General features: G+C 46.6%; 1 protein-coding gene across 1 annotated transcript in view; it reads right to left on the bottom strand.

Moving 5' to 3' along the window:
* The window catches only part of LOC311235248 (corticotropin-releasing factor receptor 1), a gene marked incomplete at both ends in the record, with an annotated part of 99363 nt that overhangs the window by 17935 nt on the left and 64606 nt on the right, over nt 1-16822 (bottom strand). The window contains 2 exons of the mRNA XM_084322661.1: nt 4387-4428; nt 15134-15269. Of these exons, the coding sequence (XP_084178787.1) occupies nt 4387-4428; nt 15134-15269 (178 nt within the window). The remainder of the gene's footprint in view (nt 1-4386; nt 4429-15133; nt 15270-16822) is intronic.

Below are 16822 nucleotides of genomic sequence, written 5' to 3'. Positions count from 1 at the left end.
TCCCGTTTGCGGGTGTGTGGCGCGCGGCAGGTCCCCCCCCCCCCCAAGTGCTCTCTATCTCTCTCTCTCTCTCTCTCTCCCCATGCAGAGTATGAGGAAGTGGTTTCCAATCGCTGTGTACAGTCAGTCTAGGTAGAATGTCGGCAGGCATTAGCTACAACCACAGAGCCAATCACATCACTGTCTGCTACCCAGCGTCCGAATAACGTGACTCAGCCGTTCAAATCAAAATGGCCTGATTTACTGGAGGAGGAAAGGGGCTGAGCTGAATCAGAGCAATCCGCCAATATGGTATTTAGACACTAAAACACATTGATACGAACTCCTATTACTATAATACAATGCTAGAGACTGAAAAATGACATTTATAGTACATGTCACCTTTAAAGGGGACGTTCACTGTGTATGTAACTTGGGTAATGTAGTGCTTTCTTTACACAAGCAACCAAGAGACAGTGTATGGAGGAGGCAGTACGGAGAAGACGTGTGTGTAACTGTTACTTTTGAGATTCAAATGACAGTAAAGCTCTGCTGAGAACTGTATACCTGTTGTACTGTGTCTATATTCCTTCCTTGAGAATAAGAGTTAATGGTCGCCCTGTGTTGCCGGTGATCCATGTACATAGAGGGGTCTTACATTAACGTGATTTCTCAACAGCGGATCAACAAGGTAACATTTTGGGGAAAGACTGCATTGATCACCACTTCCACCGGGTGTGAGGGGGTATGCCGCTTATTAGACTGGACACAGTTATTAAGGGGGGGTTACAGGGTACTGCTGAGTATTTGTTATTATAATATCCTACATGACTAATGTACCTGTTCCTAGGTTGGTAAATCCTAAGGCCCTGCCTACTGCATTCCTACTCGTACGTCTAGCAACGCGGCCACCACAGTTGGGGGTTCGGTGGGACTTAGCTCCTCCGCGTCCCTGCTATCCGGTGTTAGTATAATTTCACCCTCACTAAGCGGAGGTAATCCACCCTGCTACATTTACAATGAACGGGTGGGGCTAGTCGAAAGGACTGGACACAGGGACAAGTTAAACAGCAATCAATTTATTTAAGTTAAGTTGTTTATTGTTCCAAAATTGGCACAAGGCCAGGGCCCTCATTCATCAACGTGTTCTACGCACAGATCTGTGCTTACCCTGTGCGTACGATCATTTCTAAGCAAAGAGTGGGATTCATCAATTTCGATTTGAACTTGACTCCGTGCTTACATCTACGCACAGGTCAGACCAGGCGTACCTGGCGCCCAGTGGTAGAATATATTATTACAACAAGGAAATGAGCTTCTGTGCATAATAACACTGGCATGTTCTGTACGAACCGTAGTTCATTATAGTTCATTGTAAAATAGCAACAGTAGTGTAATTATGGTCAAAACCCTATAAATAGCATTTGGAATAATAGATCTTTCTCTCAGAATGAATGCAGCATGGTTTATATAGCGTTATCGGAATATACGGGGTGTAGGCTACTGACTGACTGCGCTCCGCGTAGCTTGATTGATTGATTGATTGATTGAAAAGTTTATTAACAGATTGCAGAATGGGTACAGTACAGTACAGCTCAGTACATACAATTGTTAATTGGGGATGCAGACCAGAGAAAGACTTTCGTATTGTTTACATCAGGGTCCCCCATTTTCAATTCATCATAAATCATAATGCTCAACTCGTTATTATTTTGCGCAGACCGCAGAAACACGGGAACGTTTTGATTATATATAAAAGGCTTTACGTTAAACGAAACAAGTGGAATTTCGAAGCTGTAAGCAGAATACAAGTCATATGAATATAGTGTTCTTCCCCCTTTTTACTGTATAAGAAAGAATAGAAAACGCATTGCAATGACACCAGATAGTGGACAGACTATGTATATGATGGGATTCAAGTTCGCGTTTTTGTTGATCATAGGCATGCTGTCAGAGTATGATATCAGAACATTTGTCGTCACAGATCATGTCCTAATAGAACATAGGCTATGGCATGGATCGTGATATTGTGTGGACTGTTATTATTACTGTCTGTACCGGTACCACCCATTGTGACAACAGCCTTGTGAGTCCCGCACACAAACATGATGGAATTCAAGTTCATGTATTGAAAGGCAGGCTACATCATACATGCAGTGAGATTCATTGCTACCCAATACTGACATCAAAATAGATTGTAGTATGCCTCTAGAAATCATATGCAGCAGGTAGAAAATTGACGGGAGATCCATCGCGATTTGGAATAAAATTGAGGAGAACTTTAATCCCTGGGTATTAATCAAACAACACGGGAAAAGGCAGTCATATTCCAGCGCGGTATTTATTAGTGTTTGCGCTGCCCAGGCAGCAATGGTTAATAGATATCATATCCGACATCACCGTAAGTGTACACGTCTGTCAGCCTGTCTCATGACACGCTTCCCTCGGCTTAGTCCATTTTTCCACATTTCATGGGTGTATTCCATTACCGTATATGGTTAATCGGGGCGTTTCTGGTATGCAAATACGTGAAAGCGTGCACGAGCCGCGGCGCAGAGCCAAGGTGGGATTCATCATGACAGGTGTGCGTAGAGCCTGCGTACGCACGTGTGATGAATCCCGACTTCCCTGTGCGTACACTAGTTCTACATTCCGTGCTTACGTGTGGAAATAGAACATGTTCTACGCACACATTGATGAATGAGGGCCCTGGTCTCTGGATCCAAATTCCTGTCCTCTGGAATCGGTCCTCACCTTTCTCAACTATCTGACAGCGACATTCAGCAGGTCAACAGGGTTTTGGTGATGAACCTCTGTTTAGCCACCCGTTGGTGAAGTGCTTCCTGCTAGATATTAGGTGCCTCAAACTCCACAGTGGGACCTTTAGTACTTCGAAGTTTAATTAGAGCCTAAATCGGAGCCTTTGGAACAGGCCTCGCTGAGTCATCTGTCATTTAAGACAGCCTTTCTTTTGGCCAACTCATCTGCTAAGCGTGTCAGTGTCAGAATGCCTGGTGACCAGTATAGTACCAGTCAGGGGTGTAAAAAGTACCCAGAAATTATACTTAAGTGAACGTATGGGTACCGTCTCAAAATCTTACTCAAGTAAAAGTCTTGTATCTGTATCTAAAAAATCGAATCTGGTTAAAAACACACTTGAGGGCGGCTGGGTGGCGCAGCGGACTAAGCGCTCGTCAACAACGCAAGAGACACTGGTATCGAATCCGGCTGTCAGCGTTGCCTCCGGCTTGGCCGGCCGTCATACTGGCTCGATTGGCAGAGTCAGCGGGAGGGAAGCCGGTGGGTGGTAATCTGGTCGTTGTAAACAGTGACTCCTACAGGTCGGTCAGGGCGCCTGCACAGCAAGGACCGGAGATGTCGAGGGTAGTGTGAGCCTCCCACACGTTACACCTCGCCAATGAGAGTCCGCGCTGGCAGGTGAAAAGAAGTGGCTGGCTGACTCCGCATGTATGGGAGGGGACATGCGATAGATTCTTCAACCCTCCCTACGACCGACCAGTGGGGGGCACATGCGAGCAACGATCAAGACAGGGGAGGGGGGAATTGGCACGACTAAATTGGGATGGGAGAAAAACAGAAAAGGGAGAAAAAGTGGATACAAAAAAAAAACGGTTGCACCCTGATCAAAATGAAAAAGTACAGTAGATTACAGTAGATTTCATTATCTGTTCTTATGCACGCCTGGTGATACTAAATCCAAATTGAACTTGGCCATTTGAAAGATAATGTATATATATATGTATATAATGTGCAAATTGGCTATAATAAGGTAATTAATGCATAAACTAGACTACTTGGATTCCTTTCCTTCCTTGACTCCCCTTTCTTTTAGAATATGGCATGGGTTTATTTTTACTCCCTGTTGTCCCTATTTCTTTTTGGCGTGAAAGTAGCTTTGGGAGGGAGATTAGCAGCTACCACACCTGCTTATATGCAGTGATAGGGGCATGGTCCTGGTCAGTGATAGGTATATTGAGTAAAATTCTTTCAGTGGGAGCCTATTGAATGAGATTAGCAGTCCAATAGGTGAAGCAAGACGCTTTGCCAGTATTAATATAACTAGGGTTATCATTCACCTAGTCCCAACATATTCCTACAAGTTTTTGGATCCATTGGGTGTCTCAGTCGTGCATCTAAACACTGCATGTGGGAGCTATTTTGAGGCATTTATGATTGACGTCACTCATGCCGCTACATGACGAGTGTGACGACCCCCCCCCCCCCCCCCCATAAAAATGTTAAAGCGATTGTCGCTCGCTTCTCAGCATCGACACAGCAGAGCGAGGGCAACTAAACTAGTGAGCAACCTACAGGGATTATAAATACGTGTGCTGACCCAAGGGAAACATGGAATGGGAGATCAATACAAGACATGAATCTGCTTACCTCACTGTTCAAGAAGCAGTAGAACACAGAAACAAAGAAGCCCTGAGAGAGAGAGAGAGAGAGAGAGAGAGAGAGAGAGAGAGAGAGAGAGAGAGAGAGAGAGAGAGAGAGAGAATAAAAAAAAAAACAGCATTAAAAGGAGGACATTCAACATCTTAACAACCATTAAAGCTGCTATTAAAACATGGCCTTTGCTTTGGCACATAGCCTTTGATACGGTTCCACTGCTTTCATTAGTGGAAGAAGGCCTAGTTACTGCATGTAGAGTTTTTTAATGCTTGTTGAATACTAATGTGTCTGTATTTCGATCCCGAGAGAACTCCTATAAACAACGAAGTTCTATCCTATTTTATTCCACCCCCAAGGGTGATTTATTTATCGCAAAATAAGATATACAAATACATAATCTTTTGTACTTATTTTTCTTGTGAAATAAGGAATATTTGAAATAGTGAACCAGCCTGGAGTGGGAAACTAACGATCGCTTTTCAATGTAAAAATTCACCATCCTGTCTTGACCGCATTGAGGGTGGTGAAAAAAACATTCCTCTGTTTTTAAGGGGTTTTCTACACTTGCTCCCACTGCAGCTTAGCCAGTATTGGCTGCCAGTCTCACTTTTTGTCACTATTGTGCCCTTAGATAAAAACCTACATCCAAAATCGAACAGAGGTAACATGAAACCAGCTGCTCCTTCCTATCCTTATTATATACTATTTGTCCAACACTAGATACTTTCTTACTTATTCTTGTATATCTTTTATTACTGTCCTGTGCGGCACTACTTGTATCTTGTATATTATAAACCTTTTCAAACTTGACAACGTAAACATTTTAAATTGGTCCTGTTGCAGTGTTTGCTGGTATCGATCTAATAGCTGACAGGAAATACACTTGGGCCCAGGGTGTTCCCCTAGCAACAGAATTCCACTCAAAAGGTCTATTGTCTTTTTTTTTTTTTTTTTTTTTACACTACTGGTTTTTAAGAACATCAATCTTGCCCAAGGACTGGCCGACTAAAACTGGCTCATTTACCTACACATTGATTAATGTGTGTTGTCGCCGCAAATAAATAAATAAACTGAAACTGAATCCACTGTGTGTGCGCAAGCTAAACTCAATTGACAATGGCTGAGGACAATTTCATTTTGTTTAATTTCATTGTAATGCAAGTCAGTTCAATTGTCAATAGAATCCACTTCTTGAATAACGAAGTCTATCCTATAACCCTAGTTATATGAATTATGGCGAGCGTCCTGCTCTATTGGAACTGTCCCTTTAATCATATGCTATCATGAAAACTTTCAACCACATGTACGCCCCTCACCTGCCTGGCCACGCCCACATCCACTCATACATAAGCGGGGCCATGGCCATACTACCAGCTCCTTCCCCAGTCTTTCACCGCTGAAACGGAAGACAGTGGGGTCCTCAGTGAGTCAGAGCAGAGCGCTCGCCATAATTCATATAACTAGGGTTATAGGATAACCTTCGTTATATTTCATTTATGGCTTTGCTTTCTGCTCTATTGGAACACAAGAGTGGAGCAGAGCGGAAAGCTCGACAGATGTACCCGTTGAGGTCCCCTACAACCATCAGAATCCGGGGAGGATCCGGGCCCCCCGGCCCCCCCTAGTGAGGGACGGGAGGGAGACCGGACCCGACTGTGCGAAGAGGGTTTAGCACCTCAAACGCACAGGGTAATCAGACCGTGGGACTTACCTTTGTATAGAAGGGCCTGCGACTACTCGGACGCGCATCCCGCACACCACCAAGGAACGGACGTGAAGCAAAAAAATAAAAAACCCCGTCACAGCCCCCAACATCGCGGGGTCGGGGTAAAAAAAACCAACCCCCTGGCAAGGCCGTAGCAGCGGGGCGTGGAGGAGGTCCCAGCCCCAGGCCACATCCCGGGGGCTAGGACCCCCTGAAAAAAGGGGCCTGGTGAGGTCAACGAGGCCGCGGCATCGAGACCCCACCAGACGGTCACTGGTGACACCACCCCACACATCACCAGCGTATCAGACAGGGCCTAAAATAGGTGAAGGCCCTTCTCCCCCTGGCACGCCGCCCCCGAAGCGCTCCCAAGGAGGCTTTCCCCCCACAATGTTGTGGGGTCAGCTGGTGAGCCGGGGAGACAACCCTCCAAGGAGGTTGATCCCTCAATCCAGGTCGACAGGTCTCAAGAGCAGAAGTCGACCTGTGCCCGGAGCACTGCGGACTAGACAGGCGCCTAAGGGGCTTACTGCAAGAACAGTATCCCGGCGGAAAGGGTGTTCGGTATGCCGTGCACCATGTCACAATCTCATGGGGCCACGAACCTCGCAGAGTCGGAGTTAGCCAACTCCGCCAGTGAACAGATTCCACCACGAACCCTGACCCAGCCAATTTATTAATCCCTCTGGGTCGAGGTTCAGAGAAAGAGTTTGACACAATTGGCAGACGTCATGAAAGATGCGGGGCATACTCTCGGGCAGCCGGGGTCACACCCGGGCTCAACCGGAGAGTCGACTCTGCTATTATTAACAGAAAGTGGTTGCTCCCTTAACCCACTAAGAAACCCCGGAAACATAACTGCACATATACACAGGCTATACAATGCAGTTCAAGCGTTTCAGGTTTAAAAAGGGTTAACCCAGGCCACAGGTCAATGAGGGGGAGGCCCGGGACCTACACAGAGATGCATAGAGGAGTTGACAGAAGCAGCCTCCCCGACGGCCCCCTCCCATCCCCGGTTTAGCAGGGAGGGAGGGGTGAAAACAAATGGAGAAGGACCAACCCACCTAACATTGTGCAAACACACCACTGTTAAGGGCAACTCGTAGTGGCACCTATATGACACACACATTCATGACATCAACCCCTGTGACGTCCGGTCCGCCCTGGCATTTTCCCCCCGGAAAAGCTCAGGGTCCTTCGGGGTACCAGGAACTTGTCTGTGCCCCGGCGGACAACGGGTTAAAGTGATCTGGTCCGGCGCGACCAGGACATGTCCCGTGCCCTTGTCACGCCGCCGCCCCCAGTCCTAAGAGGGGGGTAGGTACGCGTGTCGACCCAAAACATCACAGAGGGCGCCACCAAGACGGTCAGTACGTGAACGCACCGCTCCCGGTGGCCCACCTAACGGCCGTGAGACCCCCCTGCCAATGTTTTGATCTACTCCATCATCTCCCCCCGGAGATGTACGCGAGCCCTCGAGTCTAACCTAGTGCACTGGCGCTCGGTAGAGACAAAAATCTCCTTCCCAGCCGACCGCATAAAAAACGCTGTTTTTATGATGTTGGGCAACCAAGGCGCGCCGGTCCCACAAAGTGTATTCAATCATTGAAAAAACACCCTGGGCCAGCGCTGATCGGTCTCGTAAGACCACACGCTGATTTCATAAAACAGCGTGTATGCTCGCAAAGAACCCGAGAACAGTGACAGTGAATTTCTAACAAGAAAGAGCCCCACAATGTTTCCCCTTGCTGTCTGGGACGAGCAGCAGGAAGCTGTTCTACAAAAGACACAGACACGGGTCCTCACACGACGAGCGTGGGAATAACAACCGCATCAATTCTGCTCTTTATGTAAGAGGGGAAGACAGCGGTTTTCCCAGAGAGACCTCAACGTGAGTAAAACAATTGAAAAAGGTTCATGTAACACATTGGACTAAGTACAAAACGGCCCAATATACACTACTGTTAGAGAGCAGAGCAGAAGGACCAATAGTCTCGACTGCATCGCATCATCCATCCTTTACAATGACAGCGGTCCGTAGCACAGGCCCTGTAACTCACGGACATGTCTCTTGGCCAATAAGAAAACATGCTTGTGACGTCTTCAATGGCCTCTCGAGCATGGGAATAAAAACTGCGTCAATTCTGCTCCTTATGTAAGAGGGGAAGACAGCGGTTTTCCCAGAGAGACCTCAACGTGAGTAAAACAATTGAAAAAGGTTCATGTAACAATTGGACTAAGTAGACCAAGACTCTCTGAGGAGAAGGCTCCTCTGAGGAGGCTCTCTCACTGAGAGGGAGGCTCTGAAACTCCCTGAGGAGGAGGCTCTGAAACTCTCTACGGAGGAGGCTCTGAAACTCTCTGAGGAGGAGGCTCTGACACCCTCTGAGGAGGCTCTGAAAACTCAAAACGGCCCAATATACACTACTGGTAGGGAGCAAAGCAGAAGAACCAATAGTCTCGACTGCATTGCATCCCCTCCTTTACAATGACAGCGGCCTGTAGCACAGGCCCTGTAACTCACGGACATGTCTCTTGGCCAATAAGATAACGCGCCTGTGACGTCTTCAAATGGCCGGGGGAATCCCGTGTCCCACCTACTAATTTGGTGTGCGAAACAGGGAACCCCCCCCCCCCCTCCCCGTGACGAGAGAGAGAAAACACCCTTGTCAGGGAAAACTGATAGGTAGAAAGGCACAACCCCTCGGCCAATCAGTTTCGAGGGGGGGGTTATTTGTCCACCCCTCTCAACACCTCACCCCAGATACGATGCAATAAAAAAGGCAGAGCCGTGACACCAGCCGCATACTACTACATGAAAGCACATATACCTGCTAGGGTCATAGCTTTACATTCTGTATGCCAGCCACAGCCGATAACCTTGTTTGTGTAAAAAACTGGTTTTATTTCACGGCTCTGGCTTATGTGCGAAAAACTTGCCACCCGCTATTTTTATCATTACCCTTAAGCAAAGAAAAAATATCAGATAAAGAGAGGGACTCAAAAGGTCACATATGCCACATATGTACAACTCTGTAAGCTAACACCCATACCAGTTGTGGACCCAATGCTACGTTTACCTAAACGTATTACATGAAACACACACAACTCTCATCATACAATAAAACCCCAAGTTCACTTTTACTCACGTAAGAAAGAACGCTGTCTTAAGTAGAGAGAAGGACATAAGCCCTTGGCTAAGTGCTAGGACTATAGGTCTTGCTAAGTTATACACAATAGAGACCAACGCAAATTTTCTGAGAAAACTGCACAAATTCTCCAAGCAAGAATGCAACCCCAACATTCTTAGCTGTGGGTTTAAAATTGCACATGTTGTATCCCCCAAAATACAGTGAAGTTAAACAAAAACATTGTTATTAACCAAAAACATTTTGGGGGGGGAGGGGGGAGAGTGGGGCATAGCGTAACGTGTTCTAACTGACCCCCGGACGCAGGATGAATGGCTGCAACGATGGCTGGACCACCACGTTGACGAGGCCTCTTGCTGGCAAGGCCAGAAGTGGCGACGGCTGGAGTCTCGCTCTGGCGTTTCGCCCACATCTTGCGGCCGGCCGTGGTGCAGGCTGACGACATCTTCTGCCAGAGATGACGCTGAATCAGAGTGTTCAGGGCCCGCTACCTCCCCACGGCTAATGCCAACGGCTAACTCCAGGCTGACAGTTAGCACCAAGCTAACGGTTAGCCTTCACAGGCCCACCGTCGGCTCTGACCAACGTCCAGCTACCGGCTAACAGCTAGCTCTTACCGTCCCACCGATAGCTACCGGCTAACGCAGTAGCAAGCTAACGGCTAGCTCACACGGGCCCACTGTTAGCTACCGGCTACTACTGAAGCTGTGTAATGTGAGGAATAGCGATGCAGGCCTGATCACTTCAGACAGCCGACTGCCTCTTCTTTAGCCCAAAGAAAAAGGGGGCAGACAACCTGTCTCCCTCACAGGACGGCGTTACCAGAGATACAGTGGCGTCAGCAGCAAGCCCCATTTTATGCTGGCTGCTGCCGCCTTGAGCTCGGGCTAAAAAACATGCAAGCTCGCACCCCTCGCGCCGGGAGACCAGCCCACTTTCTTCTTTTTTTTTATCCACGTTTTCTCCCCATTTTCTATTTTTCTCCCATCCCAATTTCGTATTATCCAATTCTTCCCTCCCCTGTCCTGAACGTTGCTAGACTATGCCTCCCACTGGTCGGTTGTAGTGAGGACAGAAGCCTTGCATCACGTGTCCCCTCCGGTACATGAGGAGGCAGCCTGTCGCATCTTTTCACTGCAGCAGCTCGAACTCTCAGTGGCGAGGAGTAACGCGTGGGAGGCTCACGCTGTCCCCACTACTTCCTGCTTCCGCCGCACCGGCGTCACCAAACCGACCTGTAGGAGTCGCTGTCCACAACGTCCAATCCCCACCCACCGGCTTTCCCACCCTCTAACACTTGCCAATTGTGTTAGTATGAACGACCGGCCAGCCGGTAGCAACGCCGAGAGCTGGGCTCGAACCCAGCGTCTCCTGCGTTAGAGGCGAGCGCCTTGCCCACTGTGCCAATCAGCCTCCCATCCCACTTTCTTCTTGAAAGGCGGGGGCCAACGTCCAGTGCGGCTGGCAGAGGGCATCCCTCCTCAGAGACTTGGGACTCTAACCCAGAATCGGGGCTCCCAGGAAAACAAAGCCTCTGTTTTCGTGGGGCGTCAAACCCCTCGTCCCCTCCATCCCGCGATGGAGAGGCAACGGAGGAACCCTCGCTTGGAGCCGGCTGTTCTGCGGGGCCGCAAACCTGCGCAGCCGACCCTGCACAACTGACACATCTGAGGCCCGCGTCGCAAGACACCACCCACCTAGAGAGACCGTCGGCCAGCCGACTGCCTCTCGCGGCAACAGTATCCAGCTGCACAGCCGGAGCGCAACACTGGCGGGGGAACTGCCCAGCGACGCGCACTCCCCAAATGTGAAACGCCGGTGGAGGTCAGAATAATCCTCTAGACTCTCCGGTGGTGACGACATTATCCTTTCTTTCTCCCGTAAATTAGTGAGAGAGGGAGAAACAAAAGAAAACACCAACACAGCTCCTATAACTAACTATAACTACTTTAAGCACTAAACTTGAAGCGGTGCTATACACAGACTTCACGGTGGTGAAAGTAGGGAAGGAACTGGTAGTATGGCCATGGCCCCGCTTATGTATGAGCGGATGTGGGCGTGGCTAGGCAGGTGAGGAGCGTGGTTGAAAGTTTTCATGATAGCATATGATTAACACATTGGGCGCCATGCATTGTGCCCATCATTATGCCCTCTTTGCAGGGCTATAACTTTTTAAATATTATAGCTATATCTGCATTACTATGGCCCATTCAACATCGGGTATCTATCGTTCCGGATGTGGGAACGTTATATTTTTTCATTCATACATTGTTGTGTTAATACCGTCGAATATAAGTATGTTTTAAGCTTTTCTGCTGTAATTCCAAAAACGCTAGTTATAGGCCCTGAAGCATATGATAGATTATCGATTGGCGTTTCTTTCCTATACACGCTATATTAAAAAATTCAAATGTATATGATCGGTATACATTATGCTTCATCATGCGTGAAGGAAAGGGGGGGGGGGGGGGGGGGGGGGCGGTCGTTTATAATTCCTTGATCGTCAGTAACGGCTTTATTTAGTATGGGTTGATATATGGATCAGACTGATTGCAAACAAAGAAATGGACAATCAAGCTGAAAGTAACGTTAGTATCCTCTTACCGTTCGCCGATGAGACTGGAGGAAAAATATCCCAATTATTTGACGTTGATCTGCTAGTGTAACAGAGTTTATTGTGATTCCACTTGTCAAGGTAACTAATACCCAATAGCATGGCACTTAATTGTTCTAGGGATTCTTATTGGTTGGTGGGCGTTTCCTTGTGGGCTTCAACGCAAGTGTTCACGTTAGCGTGGTACCATTACATGAGGAAACAGCCCATGGTAGGTTCACATTATAGTACACCCAGAATGAACATAACATTCCTAAATGTTTAACTCTCACTACTAGTTGGAAGTATTAATGTAGGCATGTTGACAATACATTGTAGAAGGTAGCGACTGTATGGTAAATGTGTTAAAATAATAATTAAGTGAGATTGTGTCGAGAATGTATATAACTAGCCCACATGCTAGTAGGCTAATTATTCCTAATTCTCCTGTAGTGAGCGGTGTTCGAGGTGTCTGATGAGCCGACCACATAACCTGTCTGACCAGGATCTTTTGTGTGTTACCAGCAGGGGCGGACCTTCCTACAGGCGATATAGGCGGTCCCTATAGGCAGTTTTGGCGCCCCCCTCTATATCTGCAACCATTATTTTTACATAAAAAAAATTCTAACATAAGGGGAAATGAGCCAAAAATCTAAAACAGTCGGTCTGAGCCTCAGCTTTAGGTGTTCACAGTCAGAACATGCTAGAGCGCTGTGCATTGATGGGTATCGGTCAAGTGTTTATAGAATTGAGCATGGGAGGAAAGAAAGACTAACGTTAGAGAACTACGAAGAGGCAAAAGCCATAAAAAAAAATTACAAAAAAAAAAAGAAAAAAAATCTTTTCTTTTGGGGGGGGGGGGCTGCGCAGTGGTGAATCTCGCCTAGGGCGCCAAATGTGCTAGGTCCGCGCCTGGTTACCAGGTACTAAATATTGTCATTTGATTGTACATTGTTTATTTCATGTTATTATATTGACCATTACATGAGGAAACAGCCCATGTGAGCGGTGTTCGAGGTGTCTGATGAGTCTGACCAGGATCTTTTGTGTGTTACCAGAATAAACCACCCAAGACCGTGGATCAAGTGTCTGTCTTTCAATTAAAAAAGTACACAACGCATTGGTTATACTAGATCCATTTCTGGTTTGTATGACGCAATAAACGCTGAAATCATATAGATTATTGCGTTTCGAAAGCGATCCAAATGCACTCGAGTGTGTATATTGATCCACGCCACAATATATCTCTGGCGGAGGAATTTCCTTGATGCACCGATCGCCACTTCCGGTTTGGCGTGAGTGTAACTCGCCCGACCATCCAACAGGCGGCGGTATTGAGGCGTTGCAATATCAGAACAGGGTCCGGCTGTGATCTGGAGGGAGGCTGGATGAATTATGAATGCCATGGCGAATTTTTTTTATGTTGATCCCAAACACGTGATACGCCGTTGTTGGCGTTCAACGCATGGCGGGCAATAACGATTTACGCCGTTCTTGGCGCACAATGTGTTAAAGGGACAGTTCCAATAGAGCAGAGCGCAAAGCCATAAATGAAATATAACTGAAAAGGGATTGAACCAAACACTGCAAACTGTACGGAGGAGGTGGCCGGCCAATTAGAGTGGCCTTCCTCTTAATCAGAAGGTCACAGACTCAAGTCCCCTGGGAGCAGCCCATGTGTGTCCATCCCCATCACAGTGTCCTCGCACCACAGACACTGCGCCCAACAATCTGACCCCTCTGGGTTAACGGCTTATATACACTGTGAGGGATATTCCAAGAAATACATTGCTAACTCCACTGTGAGTGTGTAATCATGCCAGAGCAGGGGACTTGAGAAGACTTGAGGACTAGAAAACTTTGGAGCAAATTTCCAAACAGGCATTATTTGGATGAACTGACGACATATTTGGAATCTAAATGGGTATATTCTTGCCTGAAAAAATATTAAAACTGTATAATAATGGTCCTACGTTGTACGTTAAAATAGTGTTCGGCCTTGGTAAATAATCTGCATATCTGTCCGACCAGGGCTTGACATTAGCCTTTTGGCTCACCAGCCACTGTGGCTAGTGGTTTCCCAAAGTCACTAGCCACTCAGCATTTTCACCAGCCAAAAATTCATAAATATAGGTAATTGGACAATGTAACTGCATGCATTTGTTTGGACATACGATTTTATTTGAACAGAAACATCTAAAATAACATCTAATCCAAAATGTCAGTAGTGTGGTGTGTGCTAAAATAGCATCTAACGCCAAATGGGCGGGGGGGCGGGTCAAGGTTTCCTGACCTTCACAGGCGGGCAATAGAGCGTGGGTAAACGGCAGGAGTAACTATGACTAGGCAAAGGGGGGCAACTGCAATTTTGCACAAGCTCCCACTCGCGTGCGTGTATTCCGATTTGGGTGATTTTGCGCAAGCTCCCATGCGCGCGCACGTGTGCGGATCGATGCAAGATTTCTCCCGGGGGAAGAATTCGGTGGGGGGCATGATTTCCCAATGCCCGTGTGCCCATATTCCGATCCGTGCGAAAATATTTACGGGGTAGATGTCCTCGTGGGACACAATTTCCCAATGCATTGTCCCATGGGATTATGCCCCCCCCCCCCCCCCCCCCCACGGCAATATTAATTGAGAGGCGGATTCGCGGTGATGGTGAAATGAAAAAAGGTCACCCGCCAAAGTGGCGGGGTAAGAGTGACGGAGTTACATGCCACTGCCGAATTCTACCCGCATTTGGCGGGTGGCGGGTGTTAATGTCAAGCCCTGTGTCCGACTATGAAAAAAAGAATACCAGCTTGTTGTTAGTGTGTATGTTGCATAGCAACCGCCTTGCAGTGCAGGCAGCCAGGAGGGCTTATTTTTATTTTGAACACTATTATTTACTAATAAAAAACCAAATTTTTATAAACTTACTTTCATATAGCCATAGCCTACTTGGTAACCGTTTTATAAAAGCAATAGCTCACTTCAGGCCATGGCATATGGTTATTATATCATATGGTTATTATATCACAGCTAAAGGGCTACTTCATGTCTGGCCGAACTACACCCCTTAGCTGTGATTTAATAACCCTATACCATGGCTTGTCGTGTCGCTGTTGCTAAAATGAGCAATGAGACATGTATTTTAATTGAGATTTGACCATAATAGACTTGTGACTTGACTTGAGACTTCCCGCAAAGGACTTGAAACTTGACTTGTACTTGAGACCTGACTTGTGCCGGAAGACTTAAAAACAGCTCTGAATATTGCTGCCCAAAATCCAGCAGAACATAACGTACCTGAAAGGATTCCAAGAACGAGTTGAAATATATGAAGACGATCTGGGAGATTTCGTCTTCTCCCGGGTTGACAAAGAATAGCATGTAGGTTATTCCCAGCAGAGGCAGGAGGACCAGCGTGGCCTTCACAGCTTTCCTGTAGACAGAGTGCAGGTTGTTCATATGAATGAATATTACTAAAAATTTATAAATTAATAAAAGAAAAAAGGTGAGTGTAATGGTATGGAAATTGGTACATTCAATGGTGCCTCAGAGGAGGAAAGATTTAGTTATGTAATCTGAGAGAAATTGCAAATAAAGCGGTTGATATTTTTATTGTGGGTTTGTGATTCAACTGATAGGAGGGGGGTGCCAACAATCTTGGATGATTTATTGTCTATGCACTGCAGTTTTCTGCATGTGTGACCATTTGCTATATCAAACTGTTATGGATCAGTTGAGTATGTTGTCAATGATGGCTGTATAAAACTGAAGGGGGAGGCTTTGTTTTACTTAGAATTTTTGGAGCCGTCTTGGGGTCTGTCACAAACAAAGGTCTGATAAGACAAAATAAAATAGCTGGACCGGGCTGTTGTGAAACCAGCCTGTCCAGTGAGTGCTTTAACACATTGGTTGCCAGCCGGATATGACGATTTATCGCTTGGATGCCACCAGGTTAATCAATGGGAGGATGAGCACATTTGCGAACGCATAAACTATATCTTAAATTATGGCGATGTGTCTAATACACCCGTCGCTTATCAATGACTTGCTTGCAGTCAACATGTACGAAACTGATTGTTTTTTCATCAGTACATTTCCGTTTTATACCATTTTGAATACGAGTATAGTTTCGGAGAGTTCTAGTAATTTCAGAGAAATTCTGCGAAAATAGCCATTTACTGGAATACACAAAACACGTTGTCATTTTCCGGCTAATTTATGAATAGTTTTCAAATAAACGCTAGATTATCGAGAGTATTTGTATTCTTATGCACGATACAAAAGCGGGCTGAAAAATAATTTATTCGTGCCGCGCTCAGCGCCTAACGCCACACACACACACATACACACACACACGTTGTGAAATCTGTGAAAAACAACTCTGATTAACCCAAAACTGGTAACATAGATTCCTTACCTCAGATCAGATGTTCTGCAAAAAGATGAATCCAATTCCTGATCGCCATTCCAAATATTGATCGCGTTTATTGATCCAACGTTATAGTCCGAAACGCATAATCCAAGCTGCTCCCAGCCTCGCCAGTGAATCTGGTAACACGACACTGCTTGCCAGAGATGGGAAAACCCTGGACCGGAGTTTTTCTCTGATGCACTTTTTCACTCAATCCAATCCAATGATGTGCATTACCATCTGGGAGACGATAGGGGGCGGTATTTGCCCTTTTCGAGCTCAGAGCCATTCCCAATGATAATGTCAGGCTGGACTGATGAAAAATGAATGGATATCGCTAATAAAAGAAATAACGATTAAGAAATCTCGTTGTTGGCAACCAATGTGTTAAGCACAGGGCCCGGCAGGAAGAAATAAGGCGTTTTCCAAAAGTAAATTGAAACCCACAACGATATTTAACAAGGGAAAAGGGTAGGGGAGAACAAAACAGGGATAACAGTAAATAAACAAGCACAGTTAACACTTTCCGTGCCGGCCGTGCCAGTCCTATATACCCCGTTGAGTGCCGACGCTCT

The sequence above is a fragment of the Notolepis coatsorum genome, assembly GCF_963971535.1.
Source record: "Notolepis coatsorum genome assembly, chromosome: 10".
Classification (NCBI taxonomy): Eukaryota; Metazoa; Chordata; class Actinopteri; order Aulopiformes; family Paralepididae; genus Notolepis; species Notolepis coatsorum.
Note: the sequence above shows the minus strand (reverse complement) of the source record. Positions and strands in the feature narration are given on the sequence as shown.